The sequence below is a fragment of the Ceratotherium simum genome, chromosome 17 (assembly GCF_057802395.1).
Source record: "Ceratotherium simum simum isolate JZ-2026a chromosome 17, ASM5780239v1, whole genome shotgun sequence".
Classification (NCBI taxonomy): domain Eukaryota; kingdom Metazoa; phylum Chordata; class Mammalia; order Perissodactyla; family Rhinocerotidae; genus Ceratotherium; species Ceratotherium simum.
The window spans coordinates 7,319,605-7,336,604 of NC_141916.1; the positions used below are offsets into that span (position 1 = coordinate 7,319,605).

General features: G+C 46.1%; 1 protein-coding gene across 2 annotated transcripts in view; it reads left to right on the forward strand.

Moving 5' to 3' along the window:
• PPM1H (protein phosphatase, Mg2+/Mn2+ dependent 1H) overlaps positions 1-17,000 on the forward strand; it is a 247,660-nt gene that overhangs the window by 194,658 nt on the left and 36,002 nt on the right. For both annotated transcript variants that reach the window (XM_087442091.1, XM_004429361.3), the window contains exons 7-8: positions 6,240-6,303; positions 9,760-9,867. In XM_087442091.1, coding sequence (XP_087298217.1) covers positions 6,240-6,303; positions 9,760-9,867 — 172 coding nt within the window. The remainder of the gene's footprint in view (positions 1-6,239; positions 6,304-9,759; positions 9,868-17,000) is intronic.

The following is a 17,000-nucleotide window of genomic DNA, read 5'->3' on the forward strand; positions in this document are numbered from 1 at the left end:
TACTCTGGTTGCTCTGAGAATAGAGATAAAGGACAAAACTGAACAGTTTTCAACACCTTCACCACCATCACCCCGGTCCTGGCCCCATCTGCTCCTACCTAGAGTATCTCAGGGAGGCCTGGTGAGGCGTTTGTAATGATGTTGGCAAGGGAAGATGGTGCCAGGACTGGGGTGATCACAGTGAAGGTGTTGAAACTGTTTCGATTGCGAGTCTGTTTGGAAGGTAGAGATGACAGTATTTGGTGTCATGTCAACAGACAAGATACTCAATTCCTATTGTGTTTCCCTCTTACTAGAAGATCAAGAGGGTAAGGAATTCTAGGCTTCTAGCTAGAAAAGTTTGCAAAAGATTTGCCACAAGTGGAAGCTGGATCAGAAACAAGTATAGACAGAAGGTGGTTAGAATTGGGGGACCAAGGAGGGGAACTGGGCTGAGAGCCTCAGCAAGGGAGTGAGAGGGGAGATGGTTCACAGTGTGAATCCCGGAGGAGAGGATGTTCTTGGTGCTGCCCGCATGACCAGGGTGCTGATGGGGGGCAGTGAAGAAGGTCATCAGGAAGTAGGTTAGGAGTCATCAAGTTAGGATTCCGGAAGCACATGTAAACATATAAGCATATAAAACATATAAAATTGCTGAGAATAATAACAGGGGAAAGAGAGGAAAAACAATCTGTGAATCTAGGCTGAAGTCATTAGGGGAGGCGGGAGAATGTCTGAAAGGTGAGGGAGTGGGGTATGTGAGCAGATAGAGCGGCTGATTGAGTGGCAGTGAGAGTTTCAGTTTCTCCCCCTTTTTGATAGGGTTTCTAGGCCAGTTGATCAGGGCAATAATGTACATGGATGTATTTTGACTTTGTAAGAAATTTGATAGTACAAGATGGAGAAACATTGCATGGATAATGGTTCAGTTAAGTTGCTTCATAGATGGCCTGAGAGCTATACCCAAAGAGTGTAAAGTCATGAGGACAGTGTCTATCTGGACTAGGTTTTTCAGTCTTTTTTAATCCTAAGTGGCCCCCTAACTAAAAACATTAATATCTCATTGTCTACTCTCTACTGTTAGAGTCTATCTTCTGTGCCTTTCTACTAGATAAGTCTCTGCCAAGCTTTATTTTACCATCTGTTGTTTGTATTAAAAAGGAAAAAAGGAAATTGATAGACTTTTCTTTTTCATGATACAGAATTATAATACTGAAAACAGTTTTTCAAAGTGCACACATTTTCATCCACATGCGTTCGAGAAATGTTCATCTACCATTGTCTGGTTAGCTTGGCCTGGAGGAAGGTCTCTAATGGCGTGGTTCTGCTTAGCATTTTTTTTTTCAATGACCTCGGTGAAGACAGCAGAGCTGCTTATCAAATTTAACATGACATAGCATAGAAGGAGAGCTGATATTTTGGATGAAAGGATATGAATTCAGAAGGCTCTCAGTGGGTGGGAAAAATAGACTGAAACTAGCAAGATAAAATTAATCAGGGCAATGGAGTCTTCCATTCAAGTGGAACATCCATTGTGTAAGTGTAAACCAGAGGAGACAACGAGTCAAGAAACCTTCTTGGGTCTTTTTTTCTCCTGGACTGACTGGGTTTTTTTTTCGGTTGGGTTTGTTTGTTTGTTTTCACTCATGATTTCAATATATGACCCTAAACCACACAAACACAGACACACATGTGCATGCACATATGCAAATAAGCTGCAGTAATTTGAAAAAGAGCAAGTTCTAAATCAAAGATGTAATAATTTCATTCTTAAGTGGATCACATCTTAAGTGTTTTCGGTTCTGAGTGCCATTCTTGGAGGATGCTGACAATCTAGAAAGCCCCCAGAGGGCCCCTACCACAGTGTGTGATGCTCAGTTAATAACTATTGGTTGAATGGATGGTGACTTGAATGGTTAGGGATGGTGCCCCAGGTCCTGGGAAGAACAGTTGAAGGAACTGGAAAGAGGGAACTTGAGGATAGCTTTCTTCAACTATTTGCAGAGCCCTTGAGAAGGAGACTAGATTTGTTTCCTGTTTTTCCAGAGCAGAGACCAAAAACACCAGTGACTGACTGGGTCAATTTAAGAAAGAATTTTCCAGGGCAGTTCTCCAATGGAATGGGCTGACACCGAGCTCTGTAAAGCTCCTAGGACAGTGGCTATCTACAGCAGTCCGTTGATGCCAGAGGCCAGGGACCAGTATGAGGGGTGTTGTGGGAGGGATTCCTGCATTTGGGGTACTGCCGACTTAGTGGCCTTTCAGTCTCTCCCAGGGCTGAGCTGTTCCTTCCAGTAGGTCCAGGCCAGTGGTGCCTTGTCTTGCCAGCTTTGCAGAATCAACATTGCAAGGGAAACTATTACTTCAAAAAAAAAAAGTGTTTAGTGGGAACTTCTGAGGATACTGCCTCAAGTTAGGGAAAGCCCTTTAATTTAGGTCCTTTTTAAGCCTTACATTTTTTTCTCATCCTTTTGTCAATTGACCTCATAAATTATTCATAAAGGAATTAACCCCAAATAAGAGTTGTTCTAAAAATCTTTCCCAAGCCTTTCAATTTTGCTTTCTTGCAACAAATAATTATTTGAATATGACCTCTGGTCAGTTATATTATTATAAAACTAATAAGTAATCAGTTTTTGGAGTTATTTTTTAATTTAAGCAGGATTTCAGAAATCATAGGATCTGATGTGAAGGAACAGACATTTTCTATTCATCTTAGGTCAAGTCCCTCCATCTCTTGGAGCTCTCAAGCTTCCAACCTCTCTCTCTCCTCATCCTCTCGCCTCCCTAGCTGAGAAGAATGGAATCCAGGAACGACTTGGAAGTGTAGATTCAAGCCTACAGTCTAGAGGTGGTCCACAATGTAATATGAACCACAGACAGGCCTTCCGAGCGGGCAGAGACTGGAGTGGCCCCCTTAAACTGTGAATAGATTCGAGGGAGGCCTGCTGTCTGTGGGAGGGGGCTCTGTTGGGCTCTGTGGCCCCAGGTGAACTGGCCTGGGGAGCAGTGGCAGGTCTAGAAGACAGACTTGCTTGCCCTGCTTCCCTCTGTTCCTCCTGGGAGACTGTGTGGTAGGACAGCAGCTGGTGGTGTCCCCACATGGTCACCTTTTATTCTTGCGCCTCACACAGAAAATTGCCCTTCCTCTTTTGCCTTAAGCCCCCTTTTCTTCATCAAATGCCTGCTTTTCACCCACTGAGAGGAAGACAATAATGGTCTCATCTCAGATTCTTCAGCTAGGATGAGAAGTCCTGAGCTGAGCCCTGGTGTCACATTTCTTTGGTATGTTTTCTGGGAAAGTCTGAGTCTAGCTTTAGGCCACTTAATGTGGTATGTGATCTTGAGAAAGTAACTCAACCTCTCTGAGCCTCAGTCCCCGCGTGTGTCAGAGGGACCTTGCGGGGTCTGTGAGAGATCTTAGAGAATGGGAGCAACACCAAGCCTGGGGTCTGGCACCTGAAGGTGTTCAGTAAGTCATAGCCGCTGTCGTCGTTAGCCAGCATTAATTTATTCAGACGGTAATCAAGTTACCAGTTTTAACTCTTGAGTATTTTATTCTTATTCTTCAAGACTTTAACTGAGGAGGGAAGTCTACCCACCTTTATTTGATGAACTGTGTGCTTAGGACCCAGAAGATTGTGGGGAGAGTGTGCTAGACTTGCTCTCCTTTATTTGTAGTTATTCACCCTTGTCATTTGTTGGTAGCGGAGGGGAGCGGGCTCAGATTTGACTGAAAACCAATGATGGCGGAATAAACCTTCCTTTTCCAGAGTTGTCTTTTCTATTTTTAATATTTTCGTTGTTATCAAAGATGAAGAAACAGAAGCTAAAATACAATGTTAGGATTGCCGTTGACTTGATCCTGTGGGCGACAACTTCAAGAGGAGTGTCTGTCTTCCAGAGTTGTGGTGACACAGACTTTGTGCTCCTGGAATTCTCTGCCCTGAGAGAATTCGGTTACCTGGGCTTGTGGTGGAGTCAGAGAAGTTTTCTCACTGCCCTTTCAAGCCTGTTGAGTGCTCTTGACTGAGCTCTAGGTAATTTCCAGTCATTAATTCTAGAGCTGCTGCCCTCTGCCTCCCATTTAATTCCAGACTCTTGTGCCTGGGTCTCCAGGCCCCAGCTTCTCTCCTGGTCTCCTCCGCACTGTGTCCTCCTCTCTATCTGACCCCATCTTCTCACTCTCCATGCTTCCCTCTCCACGGTCCCCAAGCCCTGCATATGCCCATTGCAGAGCTTTTCTCAGGCCATCTCCCCCTTTTTCTCGAGCCACTGAGTCTGCCATCTTCAGGGTCAAGTCTACAGGAGGCTTGTTGCTCAACTGATTTTGAATGTTAGCTAATGACACTTGGTCTGTAGTGGTGGTTCTCAACCTTGGCTGCACGTTGGAATCACCTGGAAAGCTTTATAAAATACTCATACCTCGGTCCCATCCCCAGAAGTTCTGATTTAATTGCTCCTGGGCATCAGGATTTCTTAGCCCTCTCAAGTGATTCAATATGCAGCCAAGGCTGAGACCCGCTAGTCTACACACTCATCCAATCCCCCAGCTGAGTGGATTCTAATAATAGCTCTGTTTGTTCCCCAAGTGACTTGTATACCACAGTGATTTAAATAGCTCATGTGAGTATAAAAACATCAAAGTAGCTATCTCTGCTTGGTGTTAATTTGGTAGGTTTGGAAGAAGGAAATAGTACAGTTCTTTTTTTGAAAATTCGATTCCTAGTGTACCTTTGGGCTCGCCTGACAGCAGCAGCAGCAGCGGCAACAAGCTTTTACGGAGCTTACAGCACACGCCGGGCACTGCGCTAATACCTCCCAGGCTCTTCACATTCGTTAGCCCATCTTCACCTCACAACAAGCCCGTGAGTGAGCCTCTGTTTCTGCTCTCTCTGATTGGTGAGGATCCTGAGGTCCAGAGTGGCTCATTCACTTGCCCCCCAGGGCTGTGCAGAAGCAGTGCTAACCCCGAGCCCAGGCACCTCTGGTGCCCAAAGTTCCCTGTCCTCTGCCTCTGGGGAAGGAACAACTTATCCAAATAACAACCTGGAAAATAAGGATGAACCCACTTGAGCTCTGGGGTTGAACTCTTTTCAAATTGAGTTGCACTCTTTTGTGTATCAAGAGCGTCCATCAGTTTGATTTCAGATTCACTTCCAAGTCGCCCAGATATATCCAGGACTGGAAGGCCATTCCATGAAGTCATTTTCTTCCTGCACTCAGGAGACAGTACTTTAGAAAAGCATCTTGCTTTTAGCAGCAAACCTAGCAGAACCTAACCTATCTCTTACTTAGTCTTCCTAGTACCTCTCTGAGGTGGTGAAGAGGCTATGCTGTCCCCATCTTGCAGAAAGGGGAACTGGTCTGCCAAGTATTAATTATCTGGTAAATATTAGTAATAGCTACCACTAATAGAGTCATTACTAAGTGCTGGGCTCTGTGCTGAGCATCCTTGTGTAAAGCATCCTGTGTTGTTATCTACGTTTTACGGCTGAGGAAACCAAGACCAAAAAAGATGGCGCTGCTTGCCCAGGGTGGTACAGCAAGTATTTGGGCGCCATGTTTGTTTGCTTGTTTGTTTTTTAACCTCCTTATGAGCAAAACTCCAGACATGGGCTTCATTTGCTCTCTTGCCTTGGCCTGGCCTGTCTTCGCTGTGTGTGCAGTGGCATCTGGACAACCATGTCCCAAATAGACCATTGAAGCACAGACTGGATTTTCTTTCTGTGTCACATGTGTGAAACAAAGAATCTTCTGCCAGCCTTGACTATCATACTGAGGTCAAATATTCCTTCTCCAGCCATTCCAGTACGAGGCTGCTTTGGTCTAAACACCACGGAAGGTGAGAACTGGCTCTTGGAGCAGTTGCCCACTCCATCCATCTTGGAGCTCTGCTGTTTCTCGCAGTTTCGGGTTAATGATAAGAACCTGTCTCTGCTGCTGGGGCACTTCATTATTGCACAGACACTCAATGCTTGGGACGGAAACCCAAATCCCCTTCTCGCCAATTATGAATATATCAACTTATTTTCTCCCTCCTCAAGCATATAAAGACTTGGTATTTTCTGGTGTTAAAATATGTATACACACACACACACACTTCTGTAGGGAAGATAACTCTATATAAAGACAGAGAGTGGTGTGCAGTGAGTGGATGGAGTCTCAGGGAAAATAAAGTACCTCGCAGACTGTGTCAGGGCACTGGGTCACTAATTGAGTACAAACCTTTTTTTGAAATGTTGTTTGTCCCCCTACAGGGCATACAAAATCATTGAGGATGATGACCTGAAGTTCCCCCTTATATATGGAGAAGGCAAGAAGGTAGGCACGTGCACTTCCCCAGGGCCAGAGAGAGCAAGGCTCAGTCTCCCCAGAGCCCGTGGTGATCTGTGTGTTCCACTCAATGGCTCATGACTTTATAGCCTTGACAGCTTGAAAGAATATCACCTCCATCATCTTTCAAGCCTCCTGTCTTAAGGGTCCCAGGAGTGGCAGGGGTGGGGGTGGGGGTGGTGAGCAAGGGGCCAAAGTCAATTTTGTAAAAATAACATCCACCTTCTCAATTCATTTGGATAACTTTTTTACAGTGTTTACACATGACCACTTTCACATACGTCATCTCCTTGCATGTCTGACAACAAGCCACGAGGCAGGCAGAGCTGGTGTATTATGTCCATTTGGTAGATAAGGCCGCTGGGACTGCGAGGTTAAAACTGCTCAGGCAAAGTCACAGAGCCAGCAAGAGGCGGTGCCAGGTGTGCAGCCTGGGCCCTCTGCCTCCTGGGGCTCTCGTGCTCCACCAGGGAAGTTCAGACTTTGCAAGTCGGCTTCTCCACTAGCCCTTTGGAAGGGATTCAGAGCCTCTCTGTGATTAAGCTATAGGATCCCATGGACCAGAGCCCAGGCTGAGACAGCAAAGACCATCCATCACCAGCTCCCAGAGCCCCAGTCAGAATCAAACGCTGAGCAGCAGACACGTTGCTGAACCGAAGGAAGGCTGTCCGTCTTAAAGTGGTCTCTGAGCAGAGACTGGAGGAGGCCGCAGTCCTGGAGCGGCAATGAGGAAGCTCTGAAGCCATTTCCCAATAAGAACAAACCCCTTCTGAATCATTGCATTCTCCCTAGAACACAAGTACCTTTCAGCTGGGTGCTAAGAGTTCCAATTAAAAGTGAAAAGTGGTCACATTAAGAAGAATCTTCAAATGAAATTTTTCTCAGCATTTGATAGTTTTTATCAGGAAGAAGTAAACCAAAGGATGCCTTTGGGCAGAACTTGAGTGTGTGTGTGTGTGTGTGTTTGTGCGTGCGTGCACATGTGTATCTGCATGTACAGTGTGAGAGAGCACACAGGATTACATTTTGGGCTCAGTGTAGCCCCAGCAGTGATTTCAATGGAAGGAGGCATTTCACGGAAGGAAATGAAACACGAACGTCAGATCCATATAGGGATCATTTTTCAAACTAACTTGCCCTGTCCTGGAGATGGACACCTTCCTCCTCACCGTCCCTGGCTGAGAATCACGACAGGGAAGGGCTCTTAGGATTGTGTATGCTTCCAGTACGGTGGGACCCATTAGTGTAGGTCAACTCGTCAGTGACCTGCGCCTGCAGCTGCGGGTCTTGTGGGGCCGAGATTCTCATGATTCCCCCGCTGCACCCAGGGAGCTCTGGTCAGCTCAGGACCACGTCCTGTTACCTCTGTGTCCCGAGCATGTGTCTCGCCTGGTACCTGACTCACGGCAGGCCTTCACTAAATGCATAAGTGTTAAACACACTATTCAGTTATGTTCAGGCTGCTGTCCTTAGGGCAACAGGGAAGTGGACAAATATGTGCCTCGGAGATGATCAGCGATAAGATTTAAAGGAGCAAGGGTCTCCCAGTTAGGCAAAACGTTCAATTCACCGGGACATCCTGTTCCTCAGGCACTTCAGTGAATGAGGGCTTTGACAGTTCTGGGAGAGGCAGCTGACGAGTTGTGTCACTGCACCTGTTGACTATTTAAAAGCCGCTGTGGCTCTAGTCCACTCCAGGCTCGCCCTGTAGCAAGGCAGCGCACCAGCCCTGTCTGAGGACTCGGTGATTTCCTGAGAAATCTTGACACCTGCAGCCCATCACGTCTGTCTAGCTCCGCTACAGGGGTTTTCTCTTTCCTCTCTGCATACACCCACTCAGAAGTTTCGGAACACTTCACAGCCCTTAACTTTTCATTTTTTTCTGCCAATGCTTTTAAGCACTTGTGTGGGTAACACCTATATACTTTGTAAACAAGTTCAGCAACTAGCAGAAACATCAGATTTCTTTGGTCTAAAACGCCCACCTGTGCTTTTTCCAGCCAGACAGGGTCCCGGAGCAGGGAGGAACACAGAAGGGCCGCAGGGGACTCAGAATTGTCGCATTTAGAGTCAAACACTTCTCGGCTGGAAGGGAGCTGCTGCAGCCTCCCAGTGGAGCAGAGGGTTTCCGCAGCCCGCCTGACAGAGGTCTCCAGGCTTCACATCACATGTCTGCATTTCACCCTCTTTGACTCTTGCCTTTAAAAAATGCAGCATGGTTTCATTTCTATTTTAATGTAAACCTTCTCACCTTCTGATCTGAAACCAGCTCCAAAGTCCACAGCCTTTTGGGGAAACTAGGATGAAGATGGTGGTGGTACGTTAGATTGTCATGTTTCTTAGCATTTACAAGCTATTCAAGCAATAGAGTGAGGATTCAAGCTCGAGTCTTTGAACCATGACGCTCCACTGGATGTATTATTGATGATCCAGGTGTTAGGCTGTTGGGCTTCATTCCACCCAGGATGACTGACTCCATCCCTGTGTGTTTACCTGTCTTGATGCTGCTCCTCCTTCTGCACAAAAATTTAGTGGCATTTCCTCCAGGGAACCTTCTCAGCAGAATTTTTACCTCCTCTCAACTCAGAACCCATTGTTTATGTGTCTTTCAGCACTTGGCTATGTTTTATATATTGTTGAACGTACCTCTTCTCTCCCTTACCAAGTTCCTTTATAATAGGGACAACGCCTTAGACATTTGTCCCCCACAGCATGGTGTCTGCACATGGTAGGCGCTCAGTGAATGTTTGGTGAATCAGGTCTGTGGCATTCCTGTAGATATTCAGGCTGACTGAGCAGGCGTTAGTGTAATAGTATTGTTTCCTTAAAGTGTTCAGAAAACCCTTTAGAGAAAGCGTGCAGGTGGTGAGGTCTCAGCCCCAAGGTCTCTGTGGAGTCTCCAGCCATAAAGTATAATATATGAGCTTTGGGAGGGCAGGAGCTGCTCTATTTTACATCTTTTAATAATGACCATCAAGGGACTAGAGACATAGCTGATGTTCAGCAAATACTTGTAGAGTGGGTGTGTGGCAGAAGGATGGATGGATGGATGGATGGATGGATGGATGGATGGGTGGATGGATGGATCCTGTTGGATGTGCTTTGAACTGATTTCAGTAGCTGTAACATCACGCGTGTATTGCATTTAAAAGTTTATTGGATACCCTTCCCTCAAGTCTTGATGAAAGCAAGCGAAAAGAGACAGCCGCAGCCCATTAAACTTAAGATGATGGGTAGAATAACCACTCCTCAAGTATGCACGTGATTCTGGTGAGCCCTTCCTTGGAAACAACTACCCACATGAGTTAGCAGCAAGGGGCATGGAGAGGGGCAGGAGGAATTGGAAAATTATTGCTTCTCTCTTAGCCCATGGCACCTATGTTGGGACGGGAATGCTTTCTCTGTATGTGAGTGTTTCTGATGACCTTTTGCTTATACTCCTAGGCGCGAGTAATGGCAACTATTGGAGTGACCAGGGGACTTGGGGACCATGACCTGAAGGTGCATGACTCCAACATCTACATAAAGCCATTCCTGTCTTCAGCTCCAGAGGTACACGTGAGGTTTTGTTTCTATTTTGTACAATAAAATTCTTTCTAGATTATTCCTCCCATGACTCACACCCCATATCCAGACAGTAGCTAGCTGGTGTCACTTGTACTTCTGCAGTGTCTCTCATGTCTGTTTCTTTTTCCCACTCCATTCTCACTTTCTATCCTGATTCATCCCCTCATCACCTCCTGCCCAGATAGCTGCACAGCCCCCTGGTGGCATCCCCTGCCTCCTCCTTCCCTCCCCCATATGGCTCTCAGGCAGATTTTCCTAAACAACTCCTCTGGCTCCTGTTTGCTCAGAAAACTTCAACATCAGCCCATGGTTTGGAGAATAAAGCCCAGACTCCTTGCTTGGCATTCATGCCTTGTTATAATTTGGTCTACCTTTCTCATCTGATCTTTTTTCCCCTGCAATAGCCAGAATGAACTTGCTATTTCCTGTATATGACCTTCAGTTTCCCATATTTGCTTAGAATATTCCTTCTGCCTAGAAGGCCCTACCTCCCCGTCTCCAAAAATCCGGATTCTTTTTTTTGTCTAGTTGAGCTTAAACACTTCTCCTGTGGAGACTTCCCTGATTTCCTCCCCCTCCTCCGACTGGAAGTAAGTCTCTTCTCCAGATAGGCGTAGAGTGACGGTGTCTTACGATGTTTCCACTTTCTGCCTTATAACATAGTTGTTCATGTATATACCTTATCTCCGCTTAGATTTTAGTTACCTGGAGAGCTTGTGTCTTTCAGTTGATATTTGGAGAAATTAATTTAAAAACAAGTTGGTCATATATTTGGTTAAAAAAATCATGTTTCTTATAGGAAACAATATCAGGTTCTATTTCAAGGTAGATCATTTAGAAAAGAGTTTGCTTCTAAGTTATAGAAAAACCTAACCAATAGTAGTTTAGGGGTAGATTTTTCTCACATAACAAGGAGGCTGGAATTTGGCAGCTGCTCGTGTTGGTGCAGCGCCCCCAGTGCGCCAGGGCTGCCATCCTTGCTTCTCTGACTTTCCCTTCCTGGTTTCAAGATGTGGCAGCAGCTCCAAGTGTAACATTGTCATGCAAGGCGGGGAGGAGGGGACAGCCTGTCAGTCCCAACAGATATTCACTCGCTTCTCATTGGTCAGAACTGTGTCACATGACCTCCCCTAGTGCAAGGGAGGTTGGGAGAGAGAAAGGCCTTTAACTTTTCCAATTTCTATAGTAGAGGAGAGCCAGGGAGGGGTGAGTCGGGCACCAAGGATGTTTGCACGTAACTGTGTAATTAACTGTTAAGGCAATACCTTGCACTGGAAATGCCCAGAAGGTTTAGACATCGCTCCATCTGCATGTTCTTCCCAAGGGTAGGTGCTGTTTTATGAATGCTTTTTTCATTGGAGGAAACGGAAACTTACTCAAGCTAACTCAGAAAAAGGAGGTGTTTATTTTAATAATATTGGAAGAGATGTTTATGGTGTCCACAGGAAGAACCCTTGAATAGCCAGGCTTTATGGGAGGGTGGTTCTGGAATCCAGGCAGCCCTAGAGAGCCCCAGCAGTGGGAGTCTGTCACCTTCATGAGGGTGTTCTGCCATTAATGTGGCCAGCCATGTTCTGTATGTCTCTGCCACCAGTCAACCCAGTTTCTCATTCTCCCAATTCCAGTAGACCGGAAAGGAATCTCATTGGCCCAACTCACCTTTTATACTTGGCCACGAGTGACTTCCCAGCCTGTATAAAGATTGCCCCTGCAGATTGTGTGTCCAGTCCGGAGCCACTGATGGGCACAGTCACCTAGGCCCACGCCTTGGGCAGGGCTGTGAGCCGGGGTAGTTTCTTTAGAGTCCTTTGTTGCTGAGGCTGGCATCCAAAACACATCTAGCCACAGGAGGTTAAGGGGCCACTGAGAGAGAAATCTCCAGTAAATGTCGGGCATGAAAGACACACATTTCCTGGCACCACCCAGGATTTCAAGTGAGATCAGCTTGGTGGAAATAATAATTACCATTCGTCAAGAGCCTGCCCATGTCTCTCTTTTAGCCCCATAACAATTCTGCATGATGAGGACCATTACTACATCAGGTGTCCACGATCCCCCAGAAGCTGGTGGATCCCTGGTCCCTCTATTCTGACCAACATCAGGATCCATGAATTACTGCTGAAACAACTCCTGGCCAGAGAAAACCAATAAGTATTAGACTCACGGACTTCTATATCTTCCCCCTGGGGAGAGAGGCATTTATCAGACATATTGAATGGTGCCATCACCTTTCTACTTTCCAAAAGGGACAGATGGTCCTCAGGAAACACTAATTAACCATTTTGCTTCTTAAAGCAGAGCAAAAACCTGATCACCCCTACCCCCATACACACACATGTAGGCTTTCTAGATAGAGTGAGAAGAAGTTTGGTTTGGTTTGAAGGAGAATGATCTCTGTGCAGTTAGATTATTGACCTTCCAATCGCTCTGCTACCGTGGATCCCAAGAAGAGACTGTAGGTTTCAGACTGGCGCCTGGGGGGGAGACTGATGAAAAATCCTGCTGCTTGATCAGAACCTCACGGCACCTATTCTGGTCTGCAGGGAAGTGGGTTGGTTGGCTCAGCGTTGGTGAGTGACGGGGAGGATTGAAAAGAAAACTGGCAACCTCTGGGAAAGTTAAGTGCTCTTAGAAGAGTTGTAGAGTTGAATCAAGTGTGGAGTTTTTGTAATAACAATAAAAAGTAACATTTATTAACTACCTAGTCTGGGCCAGACAAGATAATATTTTTTTACACGCAGCATCTCATTTAATCCTCACAGCAGCCCTTGAGGTCTGTATGATGATTATACGCATTTTACAGATTGGGAAACTGAGACCCAGGGATGTGAAATCATTCCCCGAGGTTGTACAGTAATTAAGTAGCAAGATGGTCCTTGTACCCAGGTCTGCCTAACTCGATCAGGGTATAAGTGGAGAGAAGCCGAGTTCAAAGAAATATCTTTGGACAGTGTCCAAGGGGCCCACCGAGTACTGGATCGAGGGGCTCTGAAGAAAGCACCTTTACCTTGGGACGTCAGAGGCCAGAGTTTCTCAGAGAAATACTGCCAGCCTCAGACTGAAGTTGTCCAACATGATGATGTCGTAGAAAACTAACTGGGAAAGATACCCGTGGTCTTTCGTGTATGCCAACCCAGGCTAGACAGAATTGTGCAAAAGAAGATTGTGCACCTATAATTTAGCTTAATGGGTATGTAGTGTAGATCCCAAGATTCCTTTGCACGGGATTAACATTATCGTCCATTTTAAATGCTTCCAGATGGAGAGGCCTTAGCTGGAGCCAGGAAAGGGGGAGCACATTAGAGGGAAGAGGAGGAGCAGCTTGAATTGACTACTAGGGAGGGGCGCAGGGGAAAGAAGATGGGGCCAGGGACCGCTCATCTTGAGGCAGAAATGCCTTTTCCCTGGGTGGCAGTGATAAAGTCAAACCCTAGAGAAACAGCTAAGGGACTTCTGTTGGGAGCCTAGAAAGCCAAGTAGATTTATTTAAACCATCTAAGGAAGCATAACTGTCTCCCTTCCTGTCTTCGGTCCCCCACCCCCACCCCAAGCCTGCCCTGGCTTCTAACTGTGGCTTCCTAAGAACAGTCCCCTGCTATGCTTTGTCTTGGCCAAGCACGGATCTTTATTTCACATTTGGTTTCTACATTTCAAGCCCAGCTCAGTCTGGTAGTTTTAATGGTCATGGGGTGGGAGTGTGGGGGGAATGTGATTTTGTTCTGAGAAAAAAGGCTCAAAAATCTTCTTGGAAATCAGCATTGTTCCCATTCATCATTGCAGCTCCTAATTCGATTTGATGAGTTAAATAAAAATAAATCAAAAACATGTGGATCACATTTACGTGAAAAACGCACAGGGGTTTAAAAATTAGAGAAGGGTTTCTAGCCAAACACATTTTCAGTTTCGCTGAACACAAGGCACTGGAAAAATCTCAAGTTTGCCAAACCCCAAGAGCAGCCGCCAGGTTTGCTGAGCCCCCTCATATCTTCTGAGGTCTAAGGCAGGGATTTCCGGCCAAGAACTGAATTCCACAAGAGGCCCCGCTGAGCGTGGGCCTGGTGGTGGGGGAGGCGTTTTGACTGTTTCCTGGTCCCAGCCCCTCGTGTCCTCCATGTAACAGCGTGAGATGCAGCCTCTCCCCATGCAAGGGAGACAGCGCCAGCCAGGGCTCCCATCGTCTTGCTCGATGAAGCTCATCACCGTTCCCCTTTTTTATAGTACTGTAAGAGAGTTCAAGTGGAGAGGGAAAGGATTTGTGAACTCAGGCGCTGGGGCCCAGACCCTCTGCATCGCCTTTTCCAGCAGTCCCCGCCCCGTCCAGCACACACATCAGGTCGAATTACTCACGCAACTTGGCCCAGGCCTGCAGCCTGAACCTCCAGATGTTCTCCGCTCCGCGCCCCTTTCTGGCTTGTGACAGGCCCTCCCTAGAGCTAGGATTCCTCTAATGTCACTCTAGCTGTCTGGGATCCACTCCAACACTGTGTTGTTGCCTTTAGCCCCCTTTTGGGCTCTTGGAAGAACGAGGTCTTTTTCTATATGGGGGCAAGTTTGCAAGGCCAACCCCCTCCTCGACTCAGCAGTTCCCCCGCCCCATCCAGACTGAACCACAAGGAGCCCAGTTCTCTCTCAGCTTCATTTTTCCTCTCCTTGGTGTTCAAGATTCCTATCAGCTGCTTTTTTGTGGGTTTTTTTTTTGGTGAGGAAGAGTAGCCCTGAGCTAACATCTGTTGTCAATCCTCTTTTTGCTGAGGAAGATTGGCCCTGGGCTAACATCAGTGCCCATCTTGCTCTACTTTGTACGTGGGACACCTGCCACAGCATGGCTTGTTAAGTGGTGTGTAGGGCCGTGCCTAGGATCTAAACCTGTGAACCCTGGGCCACCAAAGCGGAGCGCACAGACTTAAGCACTGTGCTACTGGGCTGGCTCCTGTTTGTTTGTTTGTTTGTTTTTAACTCCAGCTACCTCAATTTGCTGATTCTCAGTTTTCTTCATCTGGATATTATTGTTTCTTTCATCCAAGACCGGCTTCTCTAAAAGAAGGAAGAGCTTAGACTCCAGTCTCTGAATGCCAGCCCAGCACCAGTCTTACCTGTGGCTGCACGAGTCACTGCCGGCTGCCTTTCTCCCCCCTTCAGGGGGGTGAAAGCGGCTGTATTGACAGGGTGCTGGGAAAAGAAAAGAGAGCATCTGTAGACCTGCCTGGCCCAAGTCTGGTACGTGCTCAGAGAGGGTCAGTAAATGGCAGTCTTCCTCCCCACTGGCTTCTGGACAGCTTCACGCTTAGGGATTCCCAGTATTCACTTCCATATTGAGAGAGGATGACTATTTTGTTTGGGACTCCCCTGTTGTCTCCATGAAAACATGAACAATATTTAAGATCTCACGTTGACATCTTAACATTTACAGTCTTCTGATTCTTGGTAGCTTTTCACGCCCCTAGCCAAAAACCCAGTTTGGGAAAGAGCATGTTTTATTGTATTGTGTACTTTCTGCAGCATGGCCAATTCATGAAAAACAATATTGGTGCATAATAACATGGGAAAATGGCTGTACTATGTTAAGTGAAACAAAATATGATTGCACCTACAGAGTGTGATTGTAAGTTGCTAAAAAAAGGTATATGCATATGTGTGTATAAGTCTGGAAGGAAATTTTCTAAAATGGTAACAGTAATTATCTTTGGGGGTAAAGGAGGAAAAATTTGTTTAAAAAAATTCCCTAGACCCCTCAAAAATACCTTAGGAGGTGGTGTGATGTAGTGGTTAGAAACTCAGACTGGTAGTCAGTCTTGGCTTCAAGCTCTATCTGTTCACTTACTAGCTAGGTGACCTTGAAAAAGTTACTTTACCTACATCTGAACTTCCTGTTTAATAAAAAGAGGACAATAGGGTTGTTATACCAGGAACCTAAGGAACAAATTAAGTGACGTATAGAAAGTACCTAGCACAGAACCTGGCCTAATAAATAGCAGCTCCTAGCGCCTCTTCCTTTTCCATCAAGACCACAAAATTTCACTGTCTCTTCACATAGAGGTCATGAGTCCAGTAGTGTTTATTGAGTAGAATACTGGGGAACATGTCCTCAAGGAATTAGAGGTTTTGGCCAATTGGAAGGTGAGACTCGCCAAAGAATAATCAGCTATAAACCCTGTGCTTCCTGCTTCCTGAGAGATGGGGGAATTCAGAGAAGGGAGAGAGAACTATATAACCTGAAGAAGAAGGACAACGTAAGTGGGACAAGAAAAAGAACGAAGCAGGAGTGAGTCTGGTGTGAAGTAAAATTTCCTTACGGGGTCACTGAATTTGGAAGATAAGCCTGAGGGCTATTAGCTATAATGAAGCTAATTATTATGGAGGCCTTGAACTGGACCCAAGGCAGTAGATAAGGTCTTGAGCAAGGGAGCAGCATGATAAATGTGGCGGTGTGAGCCTCAGCCTGTAACGACACATAGATGTGGGAATGGAGGGTGGGGCGATGCAGACAGGGAGGCTGTTGCAGAACTGATGCTATGTGGCGGAGAGAAGCTGGGCTGGGCGGGGACTAGGAAAACTCAAAGGAGGCCCATCTGAGAGACATTTCAAAAAAACAATGTAGCGAGAACTGATGGCAGACTTGATTCAGAGGATGAAGCAGAGTGAAATTTTGTAAAAATTAAAAATAAACTTTGCTTTCTAGCCTATGAGAAGGGAAGAGTGTTGTTGCTTGTTGGAGGTCTAAAAAGGAAAAATAATTTCATGCCTTTCTCCTTCTGAGTTTTCTGAACCAATTAAAAAAATAGACACAGGGGGCCAGCCTGGTGGCATAGTGGTTAAGTTTGCACACTCTGCTTCGGTGGCCCAGGGTTCGCCGGGTTGGATCCCTGGTGCAGACCTACACACCGCTCGTCAAGCCATGCTGTGGCAGCGTTCCATATACAAAGTAGAGGAAGATTGGCACAGATGTTAGCTCAAGGCCAATCTTCCTCACCAAAAAAAAAAAAAAAAAGACAGAAGTCTGGAATGACAATAACTTTATAGCTAGTATAAAGTTAGAGTGGAAAACATGGTTTGGACTTAAGACCAAAATGGACTTCTTATTGCTGTTCTCCAGTCCCCAAATTAAACTGACCACTGGA